Raw genomic sequence first — 27,205 nt, forward strand, 5'->3', positions numbered from 1 at the left:
GGTGGCCGATAGTTTACCTGTAGAGCACCTTTAACGTAGAAAATGTCCCAAGATGCAGCATGGGAGCGAAATCGCACAATAATTGACAGTGCCAAAGAAACCTACATTGGGACAGGTGACCAAAAGCTTGACCAAAGAGGCAGGTTTTAAGGAGACAGATGGAGGTGTGGAGATGTTACGGGAGCGAATTCCAGATCTTAGGACCTAGACAGCTGAAGGCATGGCAGCCAACGGTGAGGTGAAGGAAGAGGAGCGGGGTTGCAGGAATGAAGAGTTTGGAGAAGGGGTAATTGGAGGCTGGAGGAGATTACAGAGAAATAGGAAGGAACAAGGCCATGGCAGGATTTAAAGACGAGGAACAGAATTTCAAGTATCAGCATGGGGGCGAACCAGGAGCCAATGAAAGTCAGCGAGACAGGTGGATCTGCCTGGATGGTTCAGTGGTAATGCAATCAGGTATCAGCATTAAGCTGTACAAACCAGAAGGCCCTCAGTTCAATCTGCAGTCTCTGAGGACCGAGTTTGTCTCTGCCATAAGATAAGGGAGTAAAGGGTTATGGGGAGCGGGCAGGGAGGTGGAGCTGAGTCCATGATCAGCCATGATCTGATTGAATGGCGCAGCAGGCTCGAGGGGCCGAATGGCCTACTCCTGCTCCTATTCCTTGTGTTCTTGTAACACAAGAATGAGGAGCAGGAGTAGGAGTAGGCCATTCAGCCCTTCGAGCCTTCTGTGCCATTCAATAAGATCGTGGCTGAAAATCTACCTCAACCCCTCGCACTCTCTCACACTATCCCCATATCCCTCAATATCCAAAAATCTACTAATCACTGCCTTGAATTATACTCAATGACTGAGCCACCACAGCCCTCTGAGGTAAAGAATTCCAAATATTCTCAACCATGAGTGAAAACATTTCTCCTCATCTTAGTCCTAAATGGCCATTCTGAGACTCTGACCCCTATGGAATCATAGAAATTTATGGCACAGGAGGCCGCTATTCGGTCCATCGTTTACGCGCCGGTTGAAAAAGAGCTATCTAGCTGAAACTCACTCTCCAGCTCTTGGTCCGTAGCCCTGTAGGTTACGGCATTTCAAGTGCACATCCAAGTAGTTTTTAAAATGTGGTGAGGGTTTCTGCCTCTACCACCCTTTCAGTCAGTGAGTTCCAGACCCCTACCACCTTCTGGGTGAAACAAATTCTCAACTCCCTCTAATCCTTCTACCAATTACTTTAAAGCTATGTCCCCTGTTTATTGACTTATCTGCTAAGGGAAATAGGTCCTTCCTATCCACTCTATCCAGGCCCCTCATCATTTTATACACCTCAATTCAGTTTCCCCCTCAGCTCCCTCTGTTCCAAGGAAAACAATCCCAGCCTATCCAATCTTTCCTCAGAGCTAAAATTCTCTAGTCCAGGCAACATCCTTGTAAATCTCCTCTGTACCCTCTCTGGTAATCACATCTTTCCTGTAATGTGGTGACCAGAACTGCCGCAGTACTTTAGCTGTGGCCTAATCAATGTTTTATAAAGAAAGGCCCTGAATTTCAGTGGACATTTATGTAACTGAATTTAAATTTCCCAGCTGCCGTGGTGGAATTTAAACTCATGTCTCTGGATCATTAGCCCAGGCCTCGGGATTACTAGTCCAGTAACATCACCAGGCTACTGTTTTCGGCCCCTGGCCCAGAGGAGGCGAGGGCCCAGGGGCAGCCCACACTGCGATGTGTGCGCGCACTAGGTCCGTGCTGCAGAGCTGGTCTCCAGTCGTCCTGGTTAACCCTTGCCACTGGAGCAAACATAGAAACATAGAAAATAGGTGCAGGAGTAGGCCATTCGGCCCTTCGAGCCTGCACCACCATTCAATATGATCATGGCTGATCATTCCCTCAGTACTCCATTCCTGCTTTCTCTCCATACCCCTTGATCCCTTTAGCCGTAAGGGCCACATCTAACTACCTTTTGAATATATCTGACAAACTGGCCTCAACAACTTTCTGTGGTAGAGAATTCCACAGGTTCACAATTCTCTGAGTGAAGAAGTTTCTCCTAACCTGAGGAAGGACATTCTTGCTATTGAGGGAGTGCAGCGAAGGTTCACCAGACTGATTCCCGGGATGGCGGGACTGACCTATCAAGAAAGACTGGATCAACTGGGCTTGTATTCACTGGAGTTCAGAAGAATGAGAGGGGACCTCATAGAAACATTTAAAATTCTGACAGGGTTAGACAGGTTAGATGCAGGAAGAATGTTCCCAATGTTGGGGAAGTCCAGAACCAGAGGTCACAGTCTAAGGATAAGGGGTAAGCCATTTAGGACCGAGATGCGGAGGAACTTCTTCACCCAGAGAGTGGTGAACCTGTGGAATTCTCTACCACAGAAAGTTGTTGAGGCCAATTCACTAAATATATTCAAAAAGGAGTTAGATGAGGTCCTTACTACTAGGGGGATCAAGGGGTATGGCGAGAAAGCAGGAATGGGGTACTGAAGTTGAATGTTCAGCCATGAACTCATTGAATGGCGGTGCAGGCTAGAAGGGCCGAATGGCCTACTCCTGCACCTATTATCTATGTTTCTATCTCGGTCCTAAATGGCTTACCCCTTATCCTTAGACTGTGACCACTGGTTCTGGACTTCCCCAACATCGGGAACATTCTTCCTGCATCTAACCTGTCCAATCACGTCAGAATTTTATATGGTTCTATGAGATTCCCTCTCATTCTTCTAAATTCCAGTGAATACAGGCCCAGTCGATCCAGTCTCTCCTCATATGTCAGTCCTGCCATCCCAGGAATCAGTCTCGTGAACCTTCGCTGCACTCCCTCAATAGCAAGAATGTCCTTCCTCAGATTAGGAGACCAAAACTGAACACAATATTCAAGGTGTGGCCTCACTAAGGCCCTTTACAACTGCAGTATAATCTGTACACCAACACAAACAAGTTAGTCTTCATCTCAACTGCTCCCACATCCAGCCCATCCGCTCACACAGCCACCTTTTCCAATCACCTCGCACAACCAGTTTGTAAGATTATAAAGTTGTTTTTTGACATATATTTTTAATATGGAAACACAGAACAGGCCAGATACATCCCAACAGATCTATGCCGGTATTTATGCTCCATACGAGGCTCCTCCCACCCTTCCTTATCTAACGCCATCAACATATCCTTCTATTCCTCTCTCCCTCATGTGTTTATCTAACTTTCCCCTTAAATTGTCAGCTGTGGCTCAGTGGGCAGCTCTCTCGCCTCGAGTCAGAAGGGATTTGAGCACATAAATTCTAGGCTGGCACTCCCAGTGCAGTGCTGAGGGAGCGCTGCACTGTCAGAGGTGCCGTCTTTCAGATGAGACGTTAAACCGAGGCCCCGCCTGCCCTCTCAGGCGGACGTAAAAGATCCCATGGTACTCTTTTGAAGAGGAGCAGGGGAGTTATCCCCGGTGTGCTGACCAATATTTATCCCTCAATCAACATAACAAAAGCAGATTAACTGGCCATTATCACATTGCTGTTTGTGGGAGCTTGCTGTGCGCAAGTTGGCTGCTGCGTTTTCCATATTACAACAGTGACTACGCTCCAAAAGTACTTCATTGGCTGTAAAGCCCTTTGAGACATCAGCTGGTCGTGGAAGGCACTATATAAATGCAAGTCTTTCTTTAAATGCTTCTATGCTATTCATTTTAACTACTCCCCGTGATAGCGAGTTCCCCATTCTAACCACTCTCTGGGTAAAGAGGTTTCTCTGCTTTCCCGATTGGATTTATTAGTGACTCATATTTTTGGCCCCTAGTTCTCACCTGGCTCTCAAGTCAAAACATCTTTTCTCTGTCTACCCAATCAAATTTGTTTTGTTTGCTTATTTTATGGCCTTATTAACCTGCCTTTGCTACTTTTAGTGGCAGTGAGTAAAGACAGAACAGAACCTATTATGGTTAAACCACAGGAATGTCAGAATAAAGTTTCTACGGTATACCTTTATATCTTAACTTTTGATCACATTGGCTCTGAAATTCCAGCCTCCCCGGATCCGTACGGAGTGTGTACGGACCCGGGAAGGCATAGGAAAAGCCGGTTTCTAGCGCGCAATGTGCATGCGCTGAAAAATGGCTTTTCCGATATGTCAAGTTTCTGGCTTGACAGATCCTCCGCAGATCGGGAACGGGGACACTTGTAAGTGCAAATTTCCGATATTTAGAAACATAGAAAATAGGTGCAGGAGTAGGCCATTCATGGCTGAACATGCAACCCCATTCCTGCTTTCTCACCATACCCCTTGATCCCCTTAGTAGAAAGGACTACATCTAACTCTTTTTTGAATATATTTAGTGAATTGGCCTCAACAACTTTCTGTGGTAGAGAATTCCACAGGTTCACCACTCTTTGGGTGAAGAAGTTCCTCCTCATCTCGGTCCTAAATGGCTTACCCCTTATCCTTAGACTGTGACCCCTGGTTCTGGACTTCCCCAACATTGGGAACATTCTTCCTGCATCCAACCTGTCTAAACCCGTCAGAATTTTAAACGTTTCTATGAGGTCCCCTCTCATTCTTCTGAACTCCAGTGAATACAAGCCCAGTTGATCCAGTCTTTCTTGATAGGTCAGTCCCGCCATCCCAGGAATCAGTCTGGTGAACCTTCGCTGCACTCCCTCAATAGCAAGAATGTCCTTCCTCAGGTTAGGAGACCAAAACTGTACACAATACTCCAGGTGTGGCCTCACCAAGGCCCTGTACAACTGTAGCAACACCTCCCTGCCCCTGTACTCAAATCCCCTCGCTATGAAGGCCAACATGCCATTTGCTTTCTTAACCGCCTGCTGTACCTGCATGCCAACCTTCAATGACTGATGTACCATGACACCCAGGTCTCGTTGCACCTCCCCTTTTCCTAATCTGTCACCATTCAGATAATAGTCTGTCTCTCTGTTTTTACCACCAAAGTGGATAACCTCACATTTATCCACATTATACTTCATCTGCCATGCATTTGCCCACTCACCTAACCTATCCAAGTCGCTCTGCAGCCTCATAGCATCCTCCTCGCAGCTCACACTGCCACCTAACTTAGTGTCATCCGCAAATTTGGAGATACTACATTTAATCCCCTCGTCTAAATCATTAATGTACAGCGTAAACAGCTGGGGCCCCAGCACAGAACCTTGCGGTACCCCACTAGTCACCGCCTGTCATTCTGAAAAGTACCCATTTACTCCTACTCTTTGCTTCCTGTCTGACAACTAGTTCTCAATCCATGTCAGCACACTACCCCCAATCCCATGTACTTTAACTTTGCACATTAATCTCTTGTGTGGGACCTTGTCGAAAGCCTTCTGAAAGTCCAAATATACCACATCAACTGGTTCTCCCTTGTCCACTCTACTGGAAACATCCTCAAAAAATTCTCGAAGATTTGTCAAGCATGATTTCCCTTTCACAAATCCATGCTGACTTGGTCCTATCATCTCACCTCTTTCCAAATGCGCTTCTATGATATTCTTAATAATTGATTCAATCATCTTACCCACTACCGATGTCAGGCTTACCGGTCTATAATTCCCTGTTTTCTCTCTCCCTCCTTTTTTAAAAAGTGGGGTTACATTGGCTACCCTCCACTCGATAGGAACTGATCCAGAGTCAATGGAATGTTGGAAAATGACTGTCAATGCATCCGCTATTTCCAAGGCCACCTCCTTAAGTACTCTGGGATGCAGTCCATTAGGCCCTGGGGATTTATCGGCCTTCAATCCCATTAATTTCCCCAACACAATTTCCTGACTAATAAGGATTTCCCTCAGTTCCTCCTCCTTACTCGACTCTCTGACCCCTCTTATATCCGGAAGGTTGTTAGTGTCCTCCTTAGTGAATACCGAACCAAAGTACTTGTTCAATTGGTCTGCCATTTCTTTGTTCCCCTTGATGACTTCCCCTGATTCTGACTGCAGGGGACCTATGTTTGTCTTTACTAACCTTTTTCTCTTTACATATCTATAGAAACTTTTGCAATCCGTCTTAATGTTCCCTGCAAGCTTCTTCTCGTACTCCATTTTCCCTGCCCTAATCAAACCCTTTGTCCTCCTCTGCTGAGTTCTAATTTCTCCCAGTCTCCGGGTTCACTGCTATTTCTGGCCAATTTGTATGCCACTTCCTGGGCTTTAATACTATCCCTGATTTCCCTTGATAGCCACGGTTGATCCACCTTCCCTTTTTTATTTTTACGACAGACAGGAATGTACAATTGTTGTAGTTCATCCATGCGGTCTCTAAATGTCTGCCATTGCCCATCCACTGTCAACCCCTTAAGTATCATTCGCCAATCAATCCTAGCTAATTCACACCTCATACCTTCAAAGTTACCCTTCTTGAAGTTCTGGACCATGGTTTCTGAATTAACTGTTTCATTCTCCATCCTGATGCAGAATTCCACCATATTATGGTCATTCTTCCCCAAGGGGCCTCGCACAACGGTATTGCTAATTAATCCTCTCTCATTACATAACACCCAGTCTAAGATGGCCTCCCCCCTAGTTGGTTCCTCGACATATTGGTCTAGAAAACCATCCCTTATGCACTCCAGGAAATCCTCCTCCACCATATTGCATCAGTTTGGTTAGCCCAATCTATGTGCATATTAAAGTCACCCATTATAACTGCTGCACCCTTATTGCATGCACCCCTAATTTCCTGTTTGATGCCCTCCCCAACATTACTACTACTGTTTGGAGGTCTGTACACAACTCCCACTAACGTTTTTTGCCCTTTGGTGTTCTGCAGTTCTACCCATATAGATTCCACAACATCCAAGCTAATGTCCATTCTAACTATTGCATTAATCTCTTCTTTAACCAGCAATGCTACCCCACCTCCTTTTCCTTTTATTCTATCCTTCCTGAATGTTGAATACCCCTGGATGTTGAGTTCCATGCCCTGATCATCCTGGAGCCACATCTCCGTAATCCTAATCACATCATATTTGTTAACATCTATTCATCCACCTTATTACGGATACTCCTTTTTTTTTTTAACGCTTACAAATGTCCTCAAAAATCTTGTGCCTGAAAAAGCAGCCGCATAGCCTACTTTTACAGGCGCAAGTGTTTTAAAAAACACAAAAACATAAAAAGTTATTAAAACATATTTTATTAAAAACCCTCCCCACAATGGTAAGTTTATTTTTTTTTTATTTTTTAAAAATCGGGAAAATACATATTTTTTTAAAGACATTAATAACTTTAATTTAAATGAATGTAGTGTATATTTTCTATTTTTTTTTTGTGTTTTGGGTGTTTAGGGCTGTTTCTCAATCAATGTGATTGCAGGTTAGAACCTTTCGGAACTCCTATTACTATGATACTTTACTTGATTGGCTGCCCAGAGCCATGTGGCTCCAGCCGTAGGTCTGCACATGACCCGACGTGCACGCGCTGTGACTGGCAGTCAGCTCAGGCCACAGCATCGGAAAGTCGAACGTGGGCAGCAGCTTAAGTTAGGTGAGCATTTTTTCTCTAAAATGCCCGCGGGAAGGCCAAAACAGAATTTCAGGGCCAATGACTCTCCAGGACAAAAGCCATTGGTCAAATGATAGGCAGATTAGATCGGCTGGATTTGTTTTCCTTGGAACAGAGGAAGCTGAGGGGAGACCTCATTGAGGTGTATAAAATTATGAGGGGCCTATTTCCCTTAGCAGAGGGGTCAACAACCAGGGGGCATAAATTTAAAGTAATTTGGTAGATGGTTTCGAGGGGATTTGAGGGGAAATTTCTTCACGCAGAGGGTTTTGGGGGTCTGGAACTCACTGCCTGAAAGGGTGGTAGAGGCAGAAACCCTCACCACATTTAAAAAGTACTTGGATGTGCACTTGAAGTGCCATAACCTACAGGGCTACGGACCAAGAGCTGGAAAGTGGGATTAGGCCGGATAGCCTCTTCTCTTGTTGGCCGGCGCGGTCACGATGGGCCGAAATGGCCTCCTTCCGTGCTGTAAACTTATATGATTCTATGATGATCCAAGGGTCATAAACCACCCAACAAAATTAAAACTCAGCAAGAAACAGACAATGAAAGCTTGTTTTTGAAATCGTATGAAAAAAAGACTTGCATTTATATAGCGCCTTGCACAACCAACTGACATCTCAAAGCGATTTAGAGCCAATGAAATACCTTCGGAGTGTAGTCACTGTTGTAGTGTGGGAAACGCGGCAGCCAACTTCTGCACAGCAATCTCCCACAAACTGCAATGTGATAATGACCAGATAATCTGTTCTTGTTATGTTGGTTGAGGGGTAAATATTGGCCAGGGCACCGGGGATGACTCCCTTGCTCTTCTTCGATCTAGTGCCGTGGGATCTTTTACGTCCACCTGAGAGCGCAGACGGGGCCTCGGTTTAACATCTCAACCGAAAGACGGCACCTCCGACAGTGCAGCGCTCCCTCAGCACTGCACTGGGAGCGTCAGCCTAGATTTTGTGCTCAAGTTCCTAGAGTGGGACTTGAACCCACTTACCTTCTGCTAACCACTGAGCCACAGCTGACACTGAAGGAACAATACGAAGAAAAACTCAATGGGAACTTTAGCTACCTTCAAGGTGAGGTACCGTGACCAGGCCGGGAACTTCTTTACAGGTAAGTTTTAGGTATGGGTCTGTGTGGACTATTCTGTATGCAGTTTTAAGATGAACGTTTTGAAACATTAATAAATGTATTTAATTGTCAGACATATTACTCTCTCTAAATTTTCAAATCGGTTATTAAAAGGGCTAAGGATTTGTCCAACGCAATTTGGTTTCCAAAGTTGTGAGTTCAAGTCGTGTCCACTAGGATCGATGTTTCAGTGCGAATGCTTCTAGTCGAGAACACTGCTCACCAAAGCATCTTACCTCTTGTACTCTGACTGCAAATTCTTCCTCTGACTCTTCATCCATTTGGGACATGCTGGGCAGCCATCTACAAGCGCCAAGAAACACAGAACTGTAACGAAGGATTGCGATACGGCAGCGAGTTACAACGGCAATCGTACAAAGTTCGGCTTTCCCAACCCAGAATGCTTTGACTGCCGGTATCTCCAAGTCCGCCTATTCCCCAAATTAACTTTGGGCAGTTGAGTGAAGCATGTTTAAAGTCGATGACAGGTTGTGTGTTGCGAGGTCCCGAGGCACACCAACCGGGAAGGTTGCAATTTTGACTGACACCAAATTAGTCGGTCTCAGCCGGAGAGCATTTATAATGGGCCTCGTGTCCTGGGGCTTGGGAGGGTGGGAAAAACAAAAACAAAAAGTCAAGGTTCCTACTTCTGGCCGTCTTCCATCGGGTTTGGCTGGAATGTCTACACATAGGGCAGCGAGAACAAGACTGTGATACTCACTTATGGCCGAAACAATTTGGTGTCACTCACTGTCGAAGCGCGACTTAAGGAACGTTAACGTAATGGGCAGACAGGTGGCAGATGCAATTTAGTGCGGGTAAGTGTGAGTGAATAGATATTTGCAAAGAAAAACAATGGAAAGGCACTGAAGAGTGTAGACGAAGAGAAATATTTAATTTTTTTTATTTGAGTGTGGACAGTATTTATTGCCCATCCCTGGTTACCGAGGGGGGCGGTTGGGGAAAGAGAGCAAGAGTCAGCCACATAGTGTGGGACTGGAGTCACATGTAGGCCGGACAGGCTGGAGCAGTGGGTTACCTTCTCTGAAGGACATAAGTGAACCAGTTGGGTGTTTACAACAATCCGGCATAGTCAGAGTCCACAAATTACCAGATGTAATCGAATTAAATTCCGCAACTTGTGACATTCGAACTTAGTCCAAGACAATAACCACTTTGCTACCATATCACACGGGGAGCTAAACCAGTGAAAAAAAGGCCAAAAACATTTTGGGTCTTGTAAATAGGGACATGGAGCACAAGAGCAAAGATGAAATGATAAATTTGTATAAAACATTGATTTGACCACAATTGTGTATGGTAGTGAGAGATGCCCTACAGTAGAAAAGATATTAAGGTCATTGAGACTGTAGTACAGATTCACCTGAATGATGCCATGAGGGAAAACGAGAGTTGTAAGGCGAGAGTGAAGATACTGGGTTTACTTTCAATGGAGTAGAGAAGGCTAAGAGGAGATTTATAAAGTTATGAAGGTTTTAAGAGTGAAAAGGTGAAAGATTATTTCTTCTGGTCGGGGAGTCAGTGATGAGGGCGTCACCAATATAGATTGTCAGACAGTGAAGAGACAGGTTAGGAGAAATTTCTTTACACAGAGGGTAGCCGGAGCTTAGAATGGTTTGCCGCAGGGAGCGGCTGAGGCAGAGACAGCTGCATCTTTTAAGGTCAAATTGGATAGATGTTTGCAGCAGAGGAGGGGGGGAGGTGGGGGTGGGGGGTGGGGAAGCCGGGGCGGGGGTGGAGGGTAGGAAGGTGGGGGAAGATGGTAGGAAGGCCGGGGGGGGGGGGGTAGGAAGGTGGGGGGGGGGTAGAGGGTAGGAAGGCGGGGGGGAGAGGGTAGGAAGGCAGGGGGGAGAGGGTAGGAAGGCGGGGGGAGAGGGGAGAGGGTAGGAAGGCGGGGGGGAGAGGGGAGAGGGTAGGAAGGCGGGGGGAGAGGGTAGGAAGGCGGGGGGAGAGGGGAGAGGGTAGGAAGGCGGGGGGAGAGGGGAGAGGGTAGGAAGGCGGGGGGAGAGGGGAGAGGGTAGGAAGGCGGGGGGAGAGGGGAGAGGGTAGGAAGGCGGGGGGAGAGGGGAGAGGGTAGGAAGGCAGGGGGAGAGGGGAGAGGGTAGGAAGGCGGGGGGGAGAGGGGAGAGGGTAGGAAGGCGGGGGGGAGAGGGGAGAGGGTAGGAAGGCGGGGGGGAGAGGGGAGAGGGTAGGAAGGCGGGAGGGAGAGGGGAGAGGGTAGGAAGGCGGGGGGAGAGGGGAGAGGGTAGGAAGGAGGGGGGAGAGGGGAGAGGGTAGGAAGGCGGGGGGAGAGGGGAGAGGGTAGGAAGGCGGGGGGAGAGGGGAGAGGGTAGGAAGGCGGGGGGAGAGGGGAGAGGGTAGGAAGGCGGGGGGAGAGGGGAGAGGGTAGGAAGGCGGGGGGGAGAGGGGAGAGGGTAGGAAGGCGGGGGGGAGAGGGGAGAGGGTAGGAAGGCGGGAGGGAGAGGGGAGAGGGTAGGAAGGCGGGGGGAGAGGGGAGAGGGTAGGAAGGAGGGGGGAGAGGGGAGAGGGTAGGAAGGCGGGGGGAGAGGGGAGAGGGTAGGAAGGCGGGGGGAGAGGGGAGAGGGTAGGAAGGCGGGGGGAGAGGGGAGAGGGTAGGAAGGCGGGGGGAGAGAGGAGAGGGTAGGAAGGATGGGGGAGAGGGGAGAGGGTAGGAAGGCGGGGGGAGAGAGGGGAGAGGGTAGGAAGGCGGGGGGAGAGGGGAGAGGGTAGGAAGGCGGGGGGAGAGAGGGGAGAGGGTAGGAAGGCGGGGGGAGAGGGGAGAGGGTAGGAAGGCGGGGAGAAAGGGGAGAGGGTAGGAAGGCGGGGAGAAAGGGGAGAGGGTAGGAAGGCGGGGAGAAAGGGTAGGAAGGCGGGGGGAGAGGGGAGAGGGTAGGAAGGCGGGGGGAGAGGGGAGAGGATAGGAAGGCGGGGGGGAGAGGGGAGAGGGTAGGAAGGCGGGGGGGAGAGGGGAGAGGGTAGGAAGGCGGGGGAGAGGGGAGAGGGTAAGAAGGCGGGGGGGAGAGGGGAGAGGGGAGAGAGTAGGAAGGCAGGGGGAAGAGGGGAGAGGTAGGAAGGCGGGGGAGAGGGGAGAGGGTAGGAAGGCGGGGGGAGAGGGGAAAGGGGAGAGGGTAGGAAGGCGGGGGGAAAGGGGAGAGGGTAGGAAGGCGAGGGGAGAGGGTAGGAAGGCGGGGGAGAGGGGAGAGGGTAGGAAGGCGGGGGGAGAGGGGAGAGGGTAGGAAGGCGGGGGGAGAGGGGAGAGGGTAGGAAGGATGGGGGAGAGGGGAGAGGGTAGGAAGGATGGGGGAGAGGGGAGAGGGTAGGAAGGATGGGGGGGAGCGGAGGAAGACAGGGGAGGGGGGGAAGAGAGGGGAGGAAGACGGGGGGGGAAGAGAGGGGAGGAAGACGGGGGGGGGGGGAAGAGAGAGAGGGGAGGAAGACGGAGGGGGGGGGGGGAAAGAGAGGAAGGGGGGTTGCAATGGGGAATCAGACAAGTTCTGCAATAGGAAAAGGAAAGTGCTTGCATTTTAACATCCTCAGCCAATTAAGTGCTTTTGTGGGTCCCACAACCAAGCAGAGAGATGAGTGACAAGTCAATCTATCTTTGGTACTTGTTTGAGGGAGGAGGATTGACCAGGACACCAGGAGAACTCGCTACACTTTTGCGCCCACCTGAGGGCAGATGTGGCCTCGGTTTAACGTCTGATCCTGAAGATGATGTCCCTGACAGTGCGGTGTCAGGTGCAGCATCAATATGCTCAAGTCCTGCAATGGGGGCTGAATCCACAGTGACAACTGAGGGGCGAGAGTGCTACCCCTGGATCAAGCTAACCCTCGGTAACTTGAACAGCCTGTTCTGACACGGCAGTACTAACTGTTGCTCTAGAGGCCATTAAGAGTCAACCATATATTGTGGGACTGGAATCACGTGTAGGCCAGTTTGGGTCGGGGTGAGCTGGTTTCTTTCCCGGAAGAACATCAGTGAACTAGTCAGGGTTTTACAGCAATCCAGCAGCTTTCATGGTCTTGTACTAGCCCACACATTATTGAAGGGAAAAGGAGTTGATGTGCAGATCAGCCATGATCTCATTGAATGGCAGAATAGGCTTGAAGGCCCGAATGGCCTACTCCTGTTCCTATATTCTAACTGAATGGTGGAGCCGGATCGAGGGGCTGAATGGCCTACTCCTGATCCTAGGTCAGTGTCACAACCTGCCATTGTGGGATTTTAAACTTGCAACCTCTGGGTTGCCAGTCCAGCGTCATAACCACTAGGCGACTAGAGCTGAATAATAGTATTAAACATACTTTTTCCTTTGAGGACTATTTATTTTTAAAAAGGCGAGATTGGAATATTTACTTGCAACATTAAGTGTCCCAGTAAAATTTCACACTCCCCTCTCTCCAGCCAATAGTTACGACATCATTCGGGCATGAATTAGTTAATTGGAGGAAGGTTCATTGGAGGAGAAACAGAAAGCTCGATGCTTGTCAGAGATTAATTTTATGAAGAAAGTAATGTAGCCACACCTCCATTCCATCCACAAGTTAGTGGAACAGACCAGCAGCTGCCCACCCTCCGATGAAGGGAGTTTTTTTTGGAGTAAATCAGGATTGTTGTAAAGGAGTTGGACCAGTTGGTAAGGGGGTGGAAGGAGCAGTGATATTCATCGCGCCGCAGGAGAACATACATGGACAGAGGGAGCTGGATGGGCAAGATGGCCTCCTCCTGTTTACGTCCTTGGTTATTCACAAAGTTCCGACACAGCAACAGGCTGCTGTGCCGAAACCCGCGGACAGATCATAATTTGATCAGCTGAGGAACATCGCGCCCATGAGGGACCGAGAGACACAACAGTTGCTGTGTGCCAAGTTAAAAAAGACTTGCATAGCGCCTTTCATGACCACCGGACACCTCCAAGTGTTTTACAGCCAATGAAATACCTTTTTGGAGTGTAGTCACTGTTGTAATGTGGGAAACGCAGCCGCTAATTTGCGCACAGCAAGCTCCCACAAACAGCAATGTGATAATGACCAGATAATTTGTTTTTGTTACGTTGGTTGAGGGATAAATATTGGCCAGGACACCGGGGATAACTCCCCTGCTCTTCATTGAAATAGTGGCTGTGGGATCTTTTTATGTTCACTTGAGAGAGCAGACGGGGCCTCGATTTAACGCCTCATCCGAAAGTCAGCACCTCCGACAGAGCAGTGCTCCCTCAGCACTGCACTGGAGGGTCGGCCTAGATTTTGGTGCTCAATTCACTGGAGCGGGACTTGAACCCACGATCTTCTGACTCAGAGGCGAGGGTGCTCCCCACTGAGCCACAGCTGACACAACACGAGGCATTGGATTCACACACACACAAAATGGGGGTGGGGTGGGAGGGGCTTATCTTCTAAATGGAGTCAGCCAAATCCGAGCAAGTTCACTCAACCTTACCGATTGTACCCCCAGTGATAGTTAGCGACAGTTACTACCTTACTTGGTATACGGTGAAGGGAATAAAAAACATCCACAGCAGCTCGGCAACCCAAGAGGACTCGACGACACTCTAGGGGGGAAAGAAAAGTGTAACTTTCACAAGCGAGAATCTTTTTTGCTACCTTACCAAGGCTGGAAAGCGTGAACTGGGAAATGGGGGGGAGCAAGGGAAAAGGAGGAATTCATCAGGACATTACCATGTTGGGAGTTCCATCTCAAATCCATCTTGTTCTCATGAATAGCTACAATTGGAGAATGGGCACCAGCCTTGGTGAGGCCACACCTGGAGTATTGTGTACAGTTTTGGTCTCCTAACTTGAGGAAGGACATTCTTGCTATTGAGGGAATGCAGCGAAGGTTCACCAGACTGATTCCCGGGATGGCAGGACTGACATATGAGGAGAGACTGGATCGACTGGGTCTGTATTCACTGGAGTTTAGAAGGATGAGAGGGGATCTCAGAGAAACATATAAAATTCTGACGGAACTGGACAAGTTAGATGCAGGAAGAATGTTCCCGATGTTGGGGAAGTCCAGAACCGGGGCTCACGGTCTAAGGGTAAGGGGTAAGCCATTTAGGCCCGAGATGAGGAGAAACTTCTTCACTCAGAGAATTGTGAACCTGTGGAATTCTCTACTACAGAAAGTTGTTGAGGTCAGTTCATTAGATATATTCAAAAGGGAGTTAGACGTGGCCCTTATGGCTAAAGGGATCAGGGGGTATGGACAGAAAGCAGGAATGGGGTACTGAAGTTGCATGATCAGCCATGATCATACTGAATGGCGGTGCAGGCTCGAAGGGCCGAATGGCCTACTCCTGCACCTATTTTCTATGTTTCTAGTCCCTGGTTCAGGTGATCATTGGTCCAGAGATCACATAAAATGCCTATTTCTAGGCTCCCCCCTCACTGGATTTGGTTTTAGGAACATATGAATTAGGAGCAGCCCATACGGGCCCCCGAGCCTGCTCCGCCATCCAACAAGATCACGGCTGATCTTTGACCTCAACTCCACTTTCCAAAAATCTATCGATACTCATTTAACAGGATTTCCAGTGACAGACGAGGAAGAATTTTCTGTTGTTGTCAATTCTTCCAAGCCGTTAAGAGATATGATGCGTTTAGAAATTGTGCAACGTTCACAGGAGCTGGTGCTCAGCTGGGGTCTGGGGACCTGCCTGTCGCGAGATGCAGCAACTCTCTTCCGCCAGGTCTGTCCGTGCCTTCCATGACTGATTAAAATAGATTCACCTCGTATGGTCAGTCACCTTTTTCCATCCTGTCTCATAATAACATAGGAAATCAGAGCAGGAGTAGGCCAGACGGCACCTCGAGCCTGCTCCGCCATTTAATACGATCATGGCTGATCCGATCATGGACTCAGCTCCACTTCCCTGCCTGCTCCCATAACCCCTTATTCCCTTATCAGTTAAGAAACTGTCTATCTCTGTCTTAAATGTATTCAATGTCCCAGCCTCCGCAGCTCTCTGAGGCAGCAAATTCCACAGATTTACAACCCTCAGAGAAGAAATTCCTCATCTCAGTTTTAAATGGGCGGCCCCCTATTCTAAGATCATGCCCTCTAGTTCTAGTCACTCCCATCATTGAAAACATCCTCTCTGCATCCACCTTGTCAAGCCCCCTCATAATCTTACACGCTTCGATAAGATCACCTCTCATTCTTCAGATTTCCAATGAGTAGAGGCCCAACCTACTCAACTTTTCCTCATAAGTCTTTCCCCGTGTGCAGAAATCTGCTGCCCTTACCTGGTCTGGCCTACATGTGACTCCAGACCCACAGCAATTTTTGGATATTGAGGGAATCAAGGGATATGGGGATAGTGCAGGAAAGTGGAGTTGAGGTCGAAGATCAGCCATGATCTTACTGAATGGCAGAGCAGGCTCGAGGGGCCGTAGGGCCTACAGCTGCTCCTATTTCTTATGACAAGCAAAGCAGACTTTCCATAGCTGGTTCCAGTACGAGAGATAGGTGCTGTGTGTGATCTGTTCCTCTCCCCACCACCCCCCATCCCCAGAAGGTAATGACTCGTGCTTGGGTCGTTTCACGGGCACCAACAGCTCAAAATAAGCCAGCGCAACGAGTGCCAGCAGGCTGTTTGACTGTGAAGTGCTTCACCGTCGAGCTCAATCCCGCCCTCACCCCAGTGCTCTAACTTTCCAACCGTCAGCTGACGGGGGCAGGGACCCGGGCCGACTTTCCCCACTCGGCTTAGTTAGGAGGAACGGAGGCAGATTGCAGCAGATGTAGCAACCGCCGTCCCACCGAGTTCAGCCAGCCCAGAACAGGCTGAGGTCCCAGCCCAAGTATCACAGTCACCGTTGCAACCAAGCAATGAGGGAGGAAGCTCCTCTCCTCGGGGCGGGTGTTTATAAAACTCTACATCATAGACATTTACAGCACGGAAGGAGGCCATTTCAGCCCATCGTGTCCGCGCCGGCCGACCAAGAGCTACCCAGCCTAATCCCACTTTCCAGCTCTTGATCCATAGCCCTGTAGGTTACGGCACTTCAGGTGCACATCCAGGTACTTTTTAAATGTAGTGAGGGTTTCTGTCTCTACCACCCTTTCAGGCAGTGAGTTCCAGACCCCCACCACCCTCTGGGTGAAAAGATTCCCCCTCAAAACCTCCCCCCTCTAAACCACCTACAAATTACTTTAAATCTATCATCATCATCATAGGTAGTCCCTCGCAATCGAGGAAGACTTGCTTCCACTCCTAAAGTGAGTTCTTTGGTGGCTGAACAGTCCAAAATGAGAGCCACAGATCCAGTTACAGGAGGGACAGACATTCGTCGAGAGAAGGGGTGGGTGGGACTGGATTGCCACACGCTCTTTCCGCTGCCTGCGCCTGACCTCTTCATGCTCTCGGCATTGAGACTCGAGATGCTCAACACCCTCCCGGATGCACTTTCTCCACCTCGGGCGGTCTTCAGCCTGGGTCTCCCAGGTGTCAGTGGTGATGTCGCACTTTACCAGGGAGGCTTTGAGGGTGTCCTTGTAACATTTCCGCTGCCCACCTTTGGCTTGTTTGCCGTGGAGGAGTTCCGCATAGAACATTTGCTTAGGGAGTCTCGTGTCTGGCATGCGAACTATGTGGCCTGCCCAGCGAAGCTGATCGAGTGTGGTCAGTACTGGGGATGTTAGCCTGGACGAGGACACTGATGTTGGTGCGCCTGTCCTACATAGAAAAATAGAAACATAGAAAATAGGTGCAGGAGTAGGCCATTCGGCCCTTCGAGCCTGCACCACCATTCAATAAGATCATGGCTGATCATTCACCTCAGTACCCCTTTCCTGCTTTCTCTCCATACCCCTTGATCCCTTTAGCCGTAAGGGCCATATCTAACTCCCTCTTGAATATATCCAACGAACTGGCATCAACAACTCTCTGCGGTAGAGAATTCCACAGGTTCACAATTCTCTGAGTGAAGAAGTTTCTCCTCATCTCGGTCCTAAATGGCTTAAATGACTGTGACCCCTGGTTCTGGACTTCCCCAACGTCGGGAACATTCTTCCTGCATCTAACCTGTCCAGTCCTGTCAGAATTTTATATGTTTCTATGAGATCTTCTCTCATTCTTGAAAACCCCAAGGGGATTTGCAGGATCTTGCGGAGACATTGTTGGTGATATATCTCCAGCGACTTGAGGTGCTTTTATACATCATCCATGCTTCTGATCCATACAGGAGGGTGGGTATTACTACAGCCCTGTAGATCATGAGCTTGGTGGTAAATCTGAGGGCCTGGTCTTCGAAAACTCTTTTCCTCAGAGGCCGAAGGCTGCACTGGCACACTGGAGGCGATGTTGAATCTCCGCATCAATGTCTGCCTTTGTTGATAGGAGGCTCCCGAGATATGGGAAATGGTCCACGTTGTTGAGAGGCGCGCCGTGAATCTTGATGACTGGGGGACAGTGCTGTGCGGTGAGGACAGGCTGGTAGAGAACCTTTGTCTTACTAAGCGTAAGGCCCATGCTTTCATATGCCTCGGTGAATACATCGACTATATCCTGGAGTTCAACCTCAGATTGTGCGCAGACGCAGGCGTGGTCCGCGTAACGCAGCTCAACGACAGAGGTTGTGGTGATCTTAGACCTGGCCTGGAGGCGGCATAGGTTGAACGTAAATCCATGCCCCCTGGTTGTTGACCCCTCTGCGAAGGAAGTTAGATCAGTCCTTTCCACTCTATCCAGGCCCCTCATCATTTTATACATCTCAATAAGGGTCTCCCCTCAGCCTCCTCTGTTCCAAAGAAAACAATCCCAGCCTATCCAAATCTTTCCTCATAGCTAAAATTCTCCAGTCCAGGCAACATCCTCGTAAATCTGCTCTGTTCCCTCTTTCCAAACTAAGAGGTGTGGGGGGGGGTGGGGTGTAGGGAGAACGGTTGGAAAGGATGCTGGGGAGGGGTGAGGGCCCTGCATGAAAGGGAAACCTCTCCATTAACATGGATAGGCTAACATAAAACTTACCACAGATATGAAGGGTCTCTTTGCAGTCAACACCACAGGTTGAACAGTGCTATCTACAGTAAAAGGCCAGGAGCTGGAATAGGAATTAAGAAAAACTCATGAAAGTCACTTGCACAACCACATTCAATGCACCAGAAAGACCAATATAATGAAAAACAAACATCTGTTTACTGAAATATCTTTCCCCTTCCTGTCTACTGTAATCCGTAGCAGTAATGGGCCGGAAGGTGTAGGCATGGCTCAGTGAGTAGCACTCTTTCTCGTCTCAGAGTCAAAAAATTGCGCGTTCAAGTGCCACTCCAGAGACTTGGGCACAAAATCCAGGCCGGCACTGAGGGAGTGCGGCACCGAGGGAGGTGCCGTCTTTCGGAGGTGCCGTTAAACCAAAGAGCAGGAAAGTTCTCCCCAGTGTCCTGGTCGCTGTTTACCCGAACATTTACAACAGATGATCTGGTCATCGTCACATAGCTGTTTGTGGGAGCTTGCTGGTTGCAAATTGGCTGCTGCGTTTCCTACATTAGAATAGTACTTCAAAAGGAGTACTTTATTTGGGGACGCCCCGAGGTTGTGAAAGGTGCTATATAAATGCAAATCTTCTCTATTTCCTTAACCAAGGAAAAAAAAAAACAGATTCTCTGGTCATTATCACACTGCTGTTTGTGGGAGCTTGCTGTGCGCAAATTGGCTGCTGCGTTTCCCACATTACAACAGCGACTACACGCCAAAAGTACTTCATTGGTTGTAAAGCGCTTTGAGACGTTCGGTGGTCGTGAAAGGCGCTATATAAATCCAAGTCTTTCTTTAACTGAACCTCCCTAACTGTTCTGATTTTATTTTAATTTATTCACGGTGGGAGTCGCTGGCATGGCCAGCATTTATTACCCATCCCGCATTGCCCTGGAGGAGTTGGTAGTAGCCGCCTTCCAGCACTTTGCGCTGACGGTGTGCACTGTACCTGAATTTCAGAAGCCCAAGCTTGCCATTTGTCGTCTCTTCCTCGGGGAACAGCAGCAACGTGCGCATGGCCTCCATGGAGCTGTACTGCCGGAGGGCTTCGGCCAAGCGTGTGCGGTTGTCCATCCATCCCAGCTCCAGGTACCCGCGGGCCCAGCTCACAAACCCAGACTGTCCATCTAGCAAGGGCTAAGCACAAAATGGCAATCAAACTTAGATCGAAAATTAAACCACGGTTTTTATACCCGCTGTGAAATAAAAACTGCTTCCTTCGTGCCCGAAAGACTGGGTAAACCTTCGTATGCTGAATGAAGGGTTCCAAACAATGTGCCCTTATTATTTTGGGTACGTGACCCCTTTAAGGGGGTGTGTGGCCCACTCAGTTTTGCAGAGACATGAAACTTGACATTGTAAAAACCGGTCGCGGACTGCGCGAAGTCGGCAATCAATGGCCGCGCCTTATAGGAACGTTGGTCTAACAACAACTTGTATTTATATAGCGCCTTTAACGTGGTGAAACGTCCCAAGGTGCTTCACAGGAGTATTGAGAAATAAAATTTGATACCGAGCTGCATAAGTAGAAATTAGCGCAGGTGACCAAAAGCTTGGTCAAAGAGGTATGCATTGAGGAGTGTTTTGAAGGAGGAGACACGAAGAGGTTTAGGCAGGGAGTTCCAGAGCTTGGGGCCCAGGCAACAGAAGGCACGGCCACCAATGGTTGAGCGATTATAATCTGGGATGCTGAAGAGGGCAGAATTAGAGGAGTGCAGACATCTCGAGGCGGGGTGGGGGGGGGCAGGGGGCTAGAGGAGATTACAGAGATAGGGGGGGGGGGGCGAGGCCATGGAAGCATTTGAAAATAATGAGAATTTTGAAATCGAGGCGTAACTTAATCGGATGCCAATGTAGGTCAGCAGGCACAGGGATGAGCCCCAAGTGGAGGAAGAGCATCCGTGAGGGCGTTGAGCACCTCGAGTCTCGTCGCCGAGAGTTTGCAGAAATCAAATGCAGACAGCGGAAGGAGCGTGCGGCAAACCAGACTCCCCACCCACCCGTTCCTTCAACCACTGTCTGTCCCACCTGTGACAGAGACTGTAATTCCCGTATTGGACTGTTCAGTCACCTGAGAACTCACTTTTAAAGTGGAACCAGGAGTGCGTTGGAATAGTCAAGTTTAGAGGTAACAAAGGCATGGATGAGGGCTTCAGCAGCGGATGAGCTGAGGCAAGGGCCGAGACGGGCGATGTTACGGAGGTGGAAATAGGCGGTCTTAGTTATGCTGCGCATATGTGGTCGGAAGCTCATGTCAGGGTTAAATATGACACCAAGGTTGCGAACAGGCTGGTTCAGCCTCAGACAGAAGTTGAGGAGAGGGATGGAGTCAGTGTCTAGGGAACGCAGTTTGTGGAAGGGACCTAAAGCATTAACCATTCCTTTTTCCAAATGCTGATTCACTCAATCTATATTTCGAGCTGCTGCTCTGTTCATCTTACCTTGCTCTCAAACCCACTGGAGCACAGTTCCTCAGTACCATTACCGAGTGGCCATGTGCACAGACCAATGATCGAAGGTGGCACTTGCCTGATCTGCATGGCTCGGCTGCTCACTGGAGAAGCTCGCTGAGCCCATTGTGTCCAGTGACTCTCGAAACAATGGACACAGCTTTGGGTCTGAAATTCTGCCATTAAAAAAAACAAGCCAATCTCCATAAAGCTGCTGTAGGGAGGTATCTGCGCTGGAAATGCGTGGCCAGCTGGAAAGAGAGGTGTCGAGACACTCTTCAACCAAGATCAGATCAGCCATCACCATCATAGGCAGTCCCTTGAAGCGAGGATGACTTGCTTCCACGCCAAAAAGGGATGAGTTCACAGGTGTTTCAATGAAGGACCTAATATTCCAGATCTTGAACTGTGGGTGTATTTTTTTAACATGTGGTGGCATTTGCACTCCAGCCACCATACGGGGTTGACAGAGCTAGGTCTTGGTCCAGTGGCAAGGATTACCCAAGACGATTGGAGACCAGCTCTGCTGCACAGACCTAGCGTGCACACATATCGCAGTGTGGGCTGCCCCTGGGCCCTCGCCTCTCCTGGGCCCCGATCACTTCCCTCTACCGACTCTTGCCGCTCTGCCGCTCTTTCGCCCCTCCTGCTGTGCCTGCCCGCACTGCAGTCAGCGACCTGGCTTCGTAGCCATCGCACTCCTGCAGCAGCACGCGCTGATCCCTGCTGTGGTATCCCTCTAATGGCCCTGGCCTGCTGATGGTCTTGCAGGCCGGGACCATGATCTTTCTGATCAGATCAGCCATGATCTAACTGAATGGCGGAGCAGGCTCGAGGGGCCAAATGGCTTATCTCCTGCTCCTATTTCTTATGTTCAATGTTCCCGCTAAGCTGCGGAGCCACCTTGAGCTCTCGCTCAAGCCGATCACCGGCTTTTCAATGGGAGGTTCTGCGCACCCAAAAGAAATTATCCTCAACCCCTCTGAGCTTGTTACAGGGTGGGAAAAATATAAACCAGCAGACACCTTTGAATCACGATTCTTCTTTATCGTGCAAGGGAGACCCAAGAGGAAACGAACAATGACGGACAGGAAAAGACCCCCTGGTCCATCCAGCCAGTCCCACACAATTTTGATGCCTTATGCAATATATACACTCCTCACCCTACCCAAAACCACGTGATCTCCCGGAGAGGTGAAAAACAGATTAAAAACCCATGGGGGGCTGGAAAGAGCGAGAGAATATCTGGAATATCCCTCTCCCACCACCCCCCCCTTAAGCGATTGCAAGAGGTTGAAGATTGGGAGAAAGTAAAGTGCTTACTCTTTCTTCCGTCTCTGTAACTCCATTTCCAACCGAATACAGGCCTCACCACGGGATGACGCATCCCTGAGGTTTAAAGCCAAGCAGCAAATACATTCTTCCAGTGACAGATCCAAAACGACACGCTGCTGGATCACATCACAAATTGGGGAAAATCCTGGGGAGCCACCTCCTCCCAGGGCCACCAAGGGAATTAATTAACAAAGCCGAGGCAAACAATTGGGAGGCTTCAAATTCCAGGGCAGGCAAGTTCAAAAATAACCCAAGGAAGCTAGGATTCAGAAGGGAAATCTTGGGGCAGGGGTGGGAAACATTTTCACCCAAAGGGCAAAAGAGCTGTGGAATGGGGCACTGAAACTATAATTTCTCATCGAAACGTCTCGAAGTGTGAGAGGGCTTGACAGGGTGGATGCAGGAGGATGTTTCCCTTGGCTGGGGAGTCTAGAACCAAGGGTCACAGTCTCAGAATAAAGGTTTGGCCATTTTGAACTGAGATGAGGAGACATTTTTTCACTCATAGGGTTGTAAATCTTTGGAATTCTCTATCCCAGAGAGCTGTGGAGGCTCAGTTGTTGAGTATATTCAAGGCAGAGATCGATTGGTGAGTGGGCAAATGCGTGGCAGATGCAGTATAATGTAGGTAAATATGAGGTTATCCACTTTGGTGGCAAAAACAGGAAGGCAGAATAATTATCTGAATGGTGACAGATTAGGAAAAGAGGAGGTGCAACGAGACCTGGGTGTCATGGTACATCAGTCATTGAAAGTTGGCATGCAGGTACAGCAGACGGTGAAGACGGCAAATGGCATGTTGGCCTTCATGGCGAGAGGATTTGACTAGGCTTATATTCACTGGAATTTAGAAGAATGAGAGGGGATCTCATTGAAACATATTAAAATTCTGACGGGATTGGACAGGTTAGAATGCAGAAAGAATGTTCCTGATATTGGGGAAGTCCAGAATCGGGGTCACAGTCTAAGGATAAGGGGTAAGCCATTTAGGTCCGAGATGAGGAAAAACTCCTTCACTCAGAGAATTGTGAACCTGTGGAATTCTCTACCACAGAAAGGTATTGAGGCCAGTTCGTTAGATATATTCAAAAGGGAGTTAGATGTGTCCCTTACGGCTAAAGGGATCAAGGCATATGGGGAGAAAGCAGGAATGGAGTACTGAAGTTGCATGATCAGCCATGATCATATTGAATGGTGGTGCAGGCTCGAAGGGCCGAATGGCCTACTCCTGCACCTATTTTCTATGTTTCTATGACAGATTATTGGATACGAAGGGATATGGGGATAGTGCGGGAAGGTGAAATTGAGGTCGAAGATCAGCCGTGATCTTATTGATTATCGGAGCAGGCTTAAAAGGGTGGAATGCCCTACACCTATTTATTATGCAGGGTCAGTGAGGCAAATAGAATAAAGGGGTTCAAGAAAGAACAAGACATTTCTGGAGGCATGGATCTGGGTGAGGGAATGGTGAGAGGGCTAGTGAGTGGGTGGTTTATGGACTCAATGGGGGAGAAGTTCTATCGCGTCTCTATTGTGGTGTTAACTGAGGCGGAGTGGTAGTTCTAACGCCTTGAAAATATTTGTGGCACCCGCCCAGAAATTCGTCAGAATCGGTCGAAGAGCTGACAGAGGTGCTAAATCAGCCGTTGCACACCAGAGCTTGGGGGGTGGAGGGGGGGTCACTGTCAAAAATGTTGGTGCTAAATTTAACCGAGTCATTGCGCCTGCGCTGCACTCCAGTTCAGATCACGGGAAAAGCCGACTCTTAAAGGCGCGGCGTATTAATGCACCCATTAAAGTTTTCAAAATCACTTTTTCTCAAGCTAAACTCTTATTTCTGTCTGCTGCCGCAACTCGGGAGGCTCACGCACCGTGCTGTGTGTAAACGTTGCACTGACGGTGACCTCCGAGGCTTCCTCATCCCTTTAAGTAGCCACCAGTTAGTGACTCTGCGAGCCTGGACCGACTGGTTTTCCAGGCGTTGTTCTTGCCGGCCGCATCGAATTTACCAACCGGGGCGTAAGCGTGGGCGTTGCACCAGGAATACGTCAGGATCGCACCGATCGTCAGCAGCCGGGCGCTAATGGTTTGCGCCCCCGGTGGGCCTCTAACAAATTTTCCGTCGAGGCGCTAAACACTGCGCTGCTGGCCGGTAACCCATAGGGCTCCCATTAACGCCCCCCTCTGGCCGCTAACTGAAACGTCAGTCAACCGAATATGCAGCCCAATGTCTTTTCCCGCTGAAGATTCTTGTCCACAACTCGTCGATGAGCGTAACAAAACAGACTGGTAGAACCAGCCTTCCGTTTGGTCCAAACACCCAACAGTAGACAAGGGGGCACATGCCAACGTAAACAACTTTGCTGAATAATACGTGAGCTTACCGTGTGACAGGGTGTGAGCAAACTCATTATGTTGTGGTCAAACTGGGTGATGTGGTTGGAGATGAAGGTTTTGACATTTTTATCTCGCTGCCGGGGGTCGTTCTGCGAGACGAACATACCCAGTATCGAGCACATTGACCGCACGATAACCCTGTAGCAAGACACAGAAAAAGGAGAAATAATAAATGTCATTTCAAATTAAAAGTTGAACAATTTCAGTGTTTCCTCCCGTTAAATCCCTGCCTCAAAACTGGACATTGGATAGATTAACTGCTCAGGCCTTTGGCCAAATCAGAGGTCAACCATCCTCTCTGGGACATGCACTTCCCACTACCGAGTACCAGACTGAGAGCCACAACTCAAGAACTTGCATTTATATAGCGCCTTTCTCAACCTGGTAACGTCCCAAAGCACTTCACAGCCAATGAAGTACTTTTTGCTGTGTAGTCACTGTTGTAACGTAGGTAACACGGCAGCCAATTTGCGCACAGCGAGCTCCCACAAACAGCAATGCGAATGACCAGATATGTTCAGTTTCAGTGATGTTGATTGAGGAATAAATATTAGTAGAGGAAACCAAGAAGAACTCCCCTGTTCTTCTTCGAAATAGTAGCCGTGCGATCTTTTACAGACGGGGCCTCGGTTTAACGTCTCAACCGAAAGGTATCACGTCCGACAGGGCAGTTCTCCCTCAGCACTGCACTGGGAGTAGAGACTAGGGGTTGGGCATATTAAAGCAATGAACTCACCACACCAACTTATTTTAATAAACACTCTCCCCTTTTCTAATTTGACTGTCAACTTCCATCATCTATGTTAATTGAAAAAAAGCTAGGCTTAGCAACCGTTCTTTGATGGAGAGTAGAGGCTCACAGTGCAGGATATCGGCAAGGCTGAGGAGTAGCATAGCGGAGAAAATCAAGTGGTCACCAATCTTGCCCCTAATTTTGGGGGGTGGGGGAGCAGCCCCTGTGAAATTTAACACTGAGAAAAAAACCTGTCCCCAGGCTGCGCAGGACCAGCGGAGAACTGAGTGGGAATGTTGCTGATCAGATGATATCTCCGTTTGACAGCTGGGAAGAGGAAAGAAAGACGGAGGGAAGTAAAGAGTTGCACAGTTGCGAGATCTGGTAAAGGAGCTCGTGCTACGAGTCTTGATTTCAACACAAAGACCCTCCCAAGACAAAGTGTTCAAATGTTGAAACTCTTGACTGTTCAACGACAGATATAGATTTAAAACCTTCCGGGACAACACCGGGACAAAATCTCAAATTTCTCGGGCACATAGAAAATCAGAGACTCTAAAATACACTGTAAGTAAGTGCACAAGTACAGCTTGCTTGATGTGCTGCGCACTCGTGTGTAGGAACAAACCTCACTTGCCAAGTTCAGTGAGCCCAGTCGCAGATGAGGAAAAGCCAGGCTCCACTGTCTGCTAGTGACTACAGCTGGAGTTTACCCAGCACAGAGCTGTAACAGGCTGCCCACAGTTTGCACAGCCACAATCACCCTGCCAGTTAGGACCCTGGCTTACAGGGGTATCTAGAACAGAGGGGGAGGGGGGGGGGGGAAGAGAGACACCCCGGCTCGCAGCAGCAGGTCTGCCCCTCGAGACCAATGAAAATCGTCAAGCAGCCACAAAGTGTGGCCACCAAGACACCGTTTTAGCCACGCGCACCAATTTTAGTAGGAAACGCCTCACACACACGCACAAACAGATAAACGCTTCACGTGTATATTTACTGAACAAACCTCAAGTACCATTCAGTGTGAAACATTGCTGTCATTCTCTTTCACAAAAGTTTGGAACTCTGGTGTGAGGTTATCAGCCTCAGCACAGCTTCTAGGTTTTGTCGAGCAGTTACGAGCGGAACTTCCTTCATCAGAGCGATGGCCGAGAATGTGGTTGGACACGCTTTGTCCTTTGCCATCAGGTGCCCTGTTGGAGCTGCTCGTTTCTGGTTGGATTGCCTTTTTTTTTAAAACTGGCCTGGAGCGGTTACTGCAAACAGCCGAGCTGACCATGTTCACAGCTCCCCTCTCCAAACAATGTCTCTAGTGCTAGCGTCTGCAATTTTCAACTGCGGTCTACCTATTTCAGTAGATAACCATAAGAACATAAGAAATAGGAGCAGGAGTAGGCCATACGGCCCCTCGAGCCTGCTCCACCATTTAATAAGATCAATGCTGATCCGATCATGGACTCAGCTCCACTTCCCTGCCCACTCCCCATAACCTCATATTCCCTTATCGGTTAAGAAACTACCTCAGTCATAAATTTATTCAATGTCCCAGCTTCCAAAGGTCTCTGAGGAAGTGAATTCCACAGATTTACAACCCTTTGAGAAGAAATTTCTCCTCATCTATGTTTTAAATGGGTGGTCCCTTATTCTAAGATCAT

At 48.9% G+C, this 27,205-nt stretch overlaps 1 protein-coding gene across 3 annotated transcripts in view; it reads right to left on the reverse strand.

The window, feature by feature from the left end:
- Positions 1-27,205, reverse strand: part of aup1 (AUP1 lipid droplet regulating VLDL assembly factor) — a 48,092-nt gene that overhangs the window by 12,352 nt on the left and 8,535 nt on the right. For 2 of the 3 annotated variants that reach the window (XM_070866790.1, XM_070866787.1), the window contains exons 3-7: positions 24,805-24,955; positions 19,585-19,772; positions 18,630-18,702; positions 14,134-14,207; positions 8,871-8,961 (exon numbers count right to left, since the gene is read on the reverse strand). In XM_070866790.1, the coding sequence (XP_070722891.1) occupies positions 8,871-8,961; positions 14,134-14,207; positions 18,630-18,702; positions 19,585-19,772; positions 24,805-24,955 (577 nt within the window). The remainder of the gene's footprint in view (positions 1-8,870; positions 8,962-14,133; positions 14,208-18,629; positions 18,703-19,584; positions 19,773-24,804; positions 24,956-27,205) is intronic. The other variant, XM_070866788.1, reaches the window with a different exon arrangement.

This window comes from Pristiophorus japonicus, chromosome 2, assembly GCF_044704955.1.
Source record: "Pristiophorus japonicus isolate sPriJap1 chromosome 2, sPriJap1.hap1, whole genome shotgun sequence".
NCBI lineage: Eukaryota > Metazoa > Chordata > Chondrichthyes > Pristiophoridae > Pristiophorus > Pristiophorus japonicus.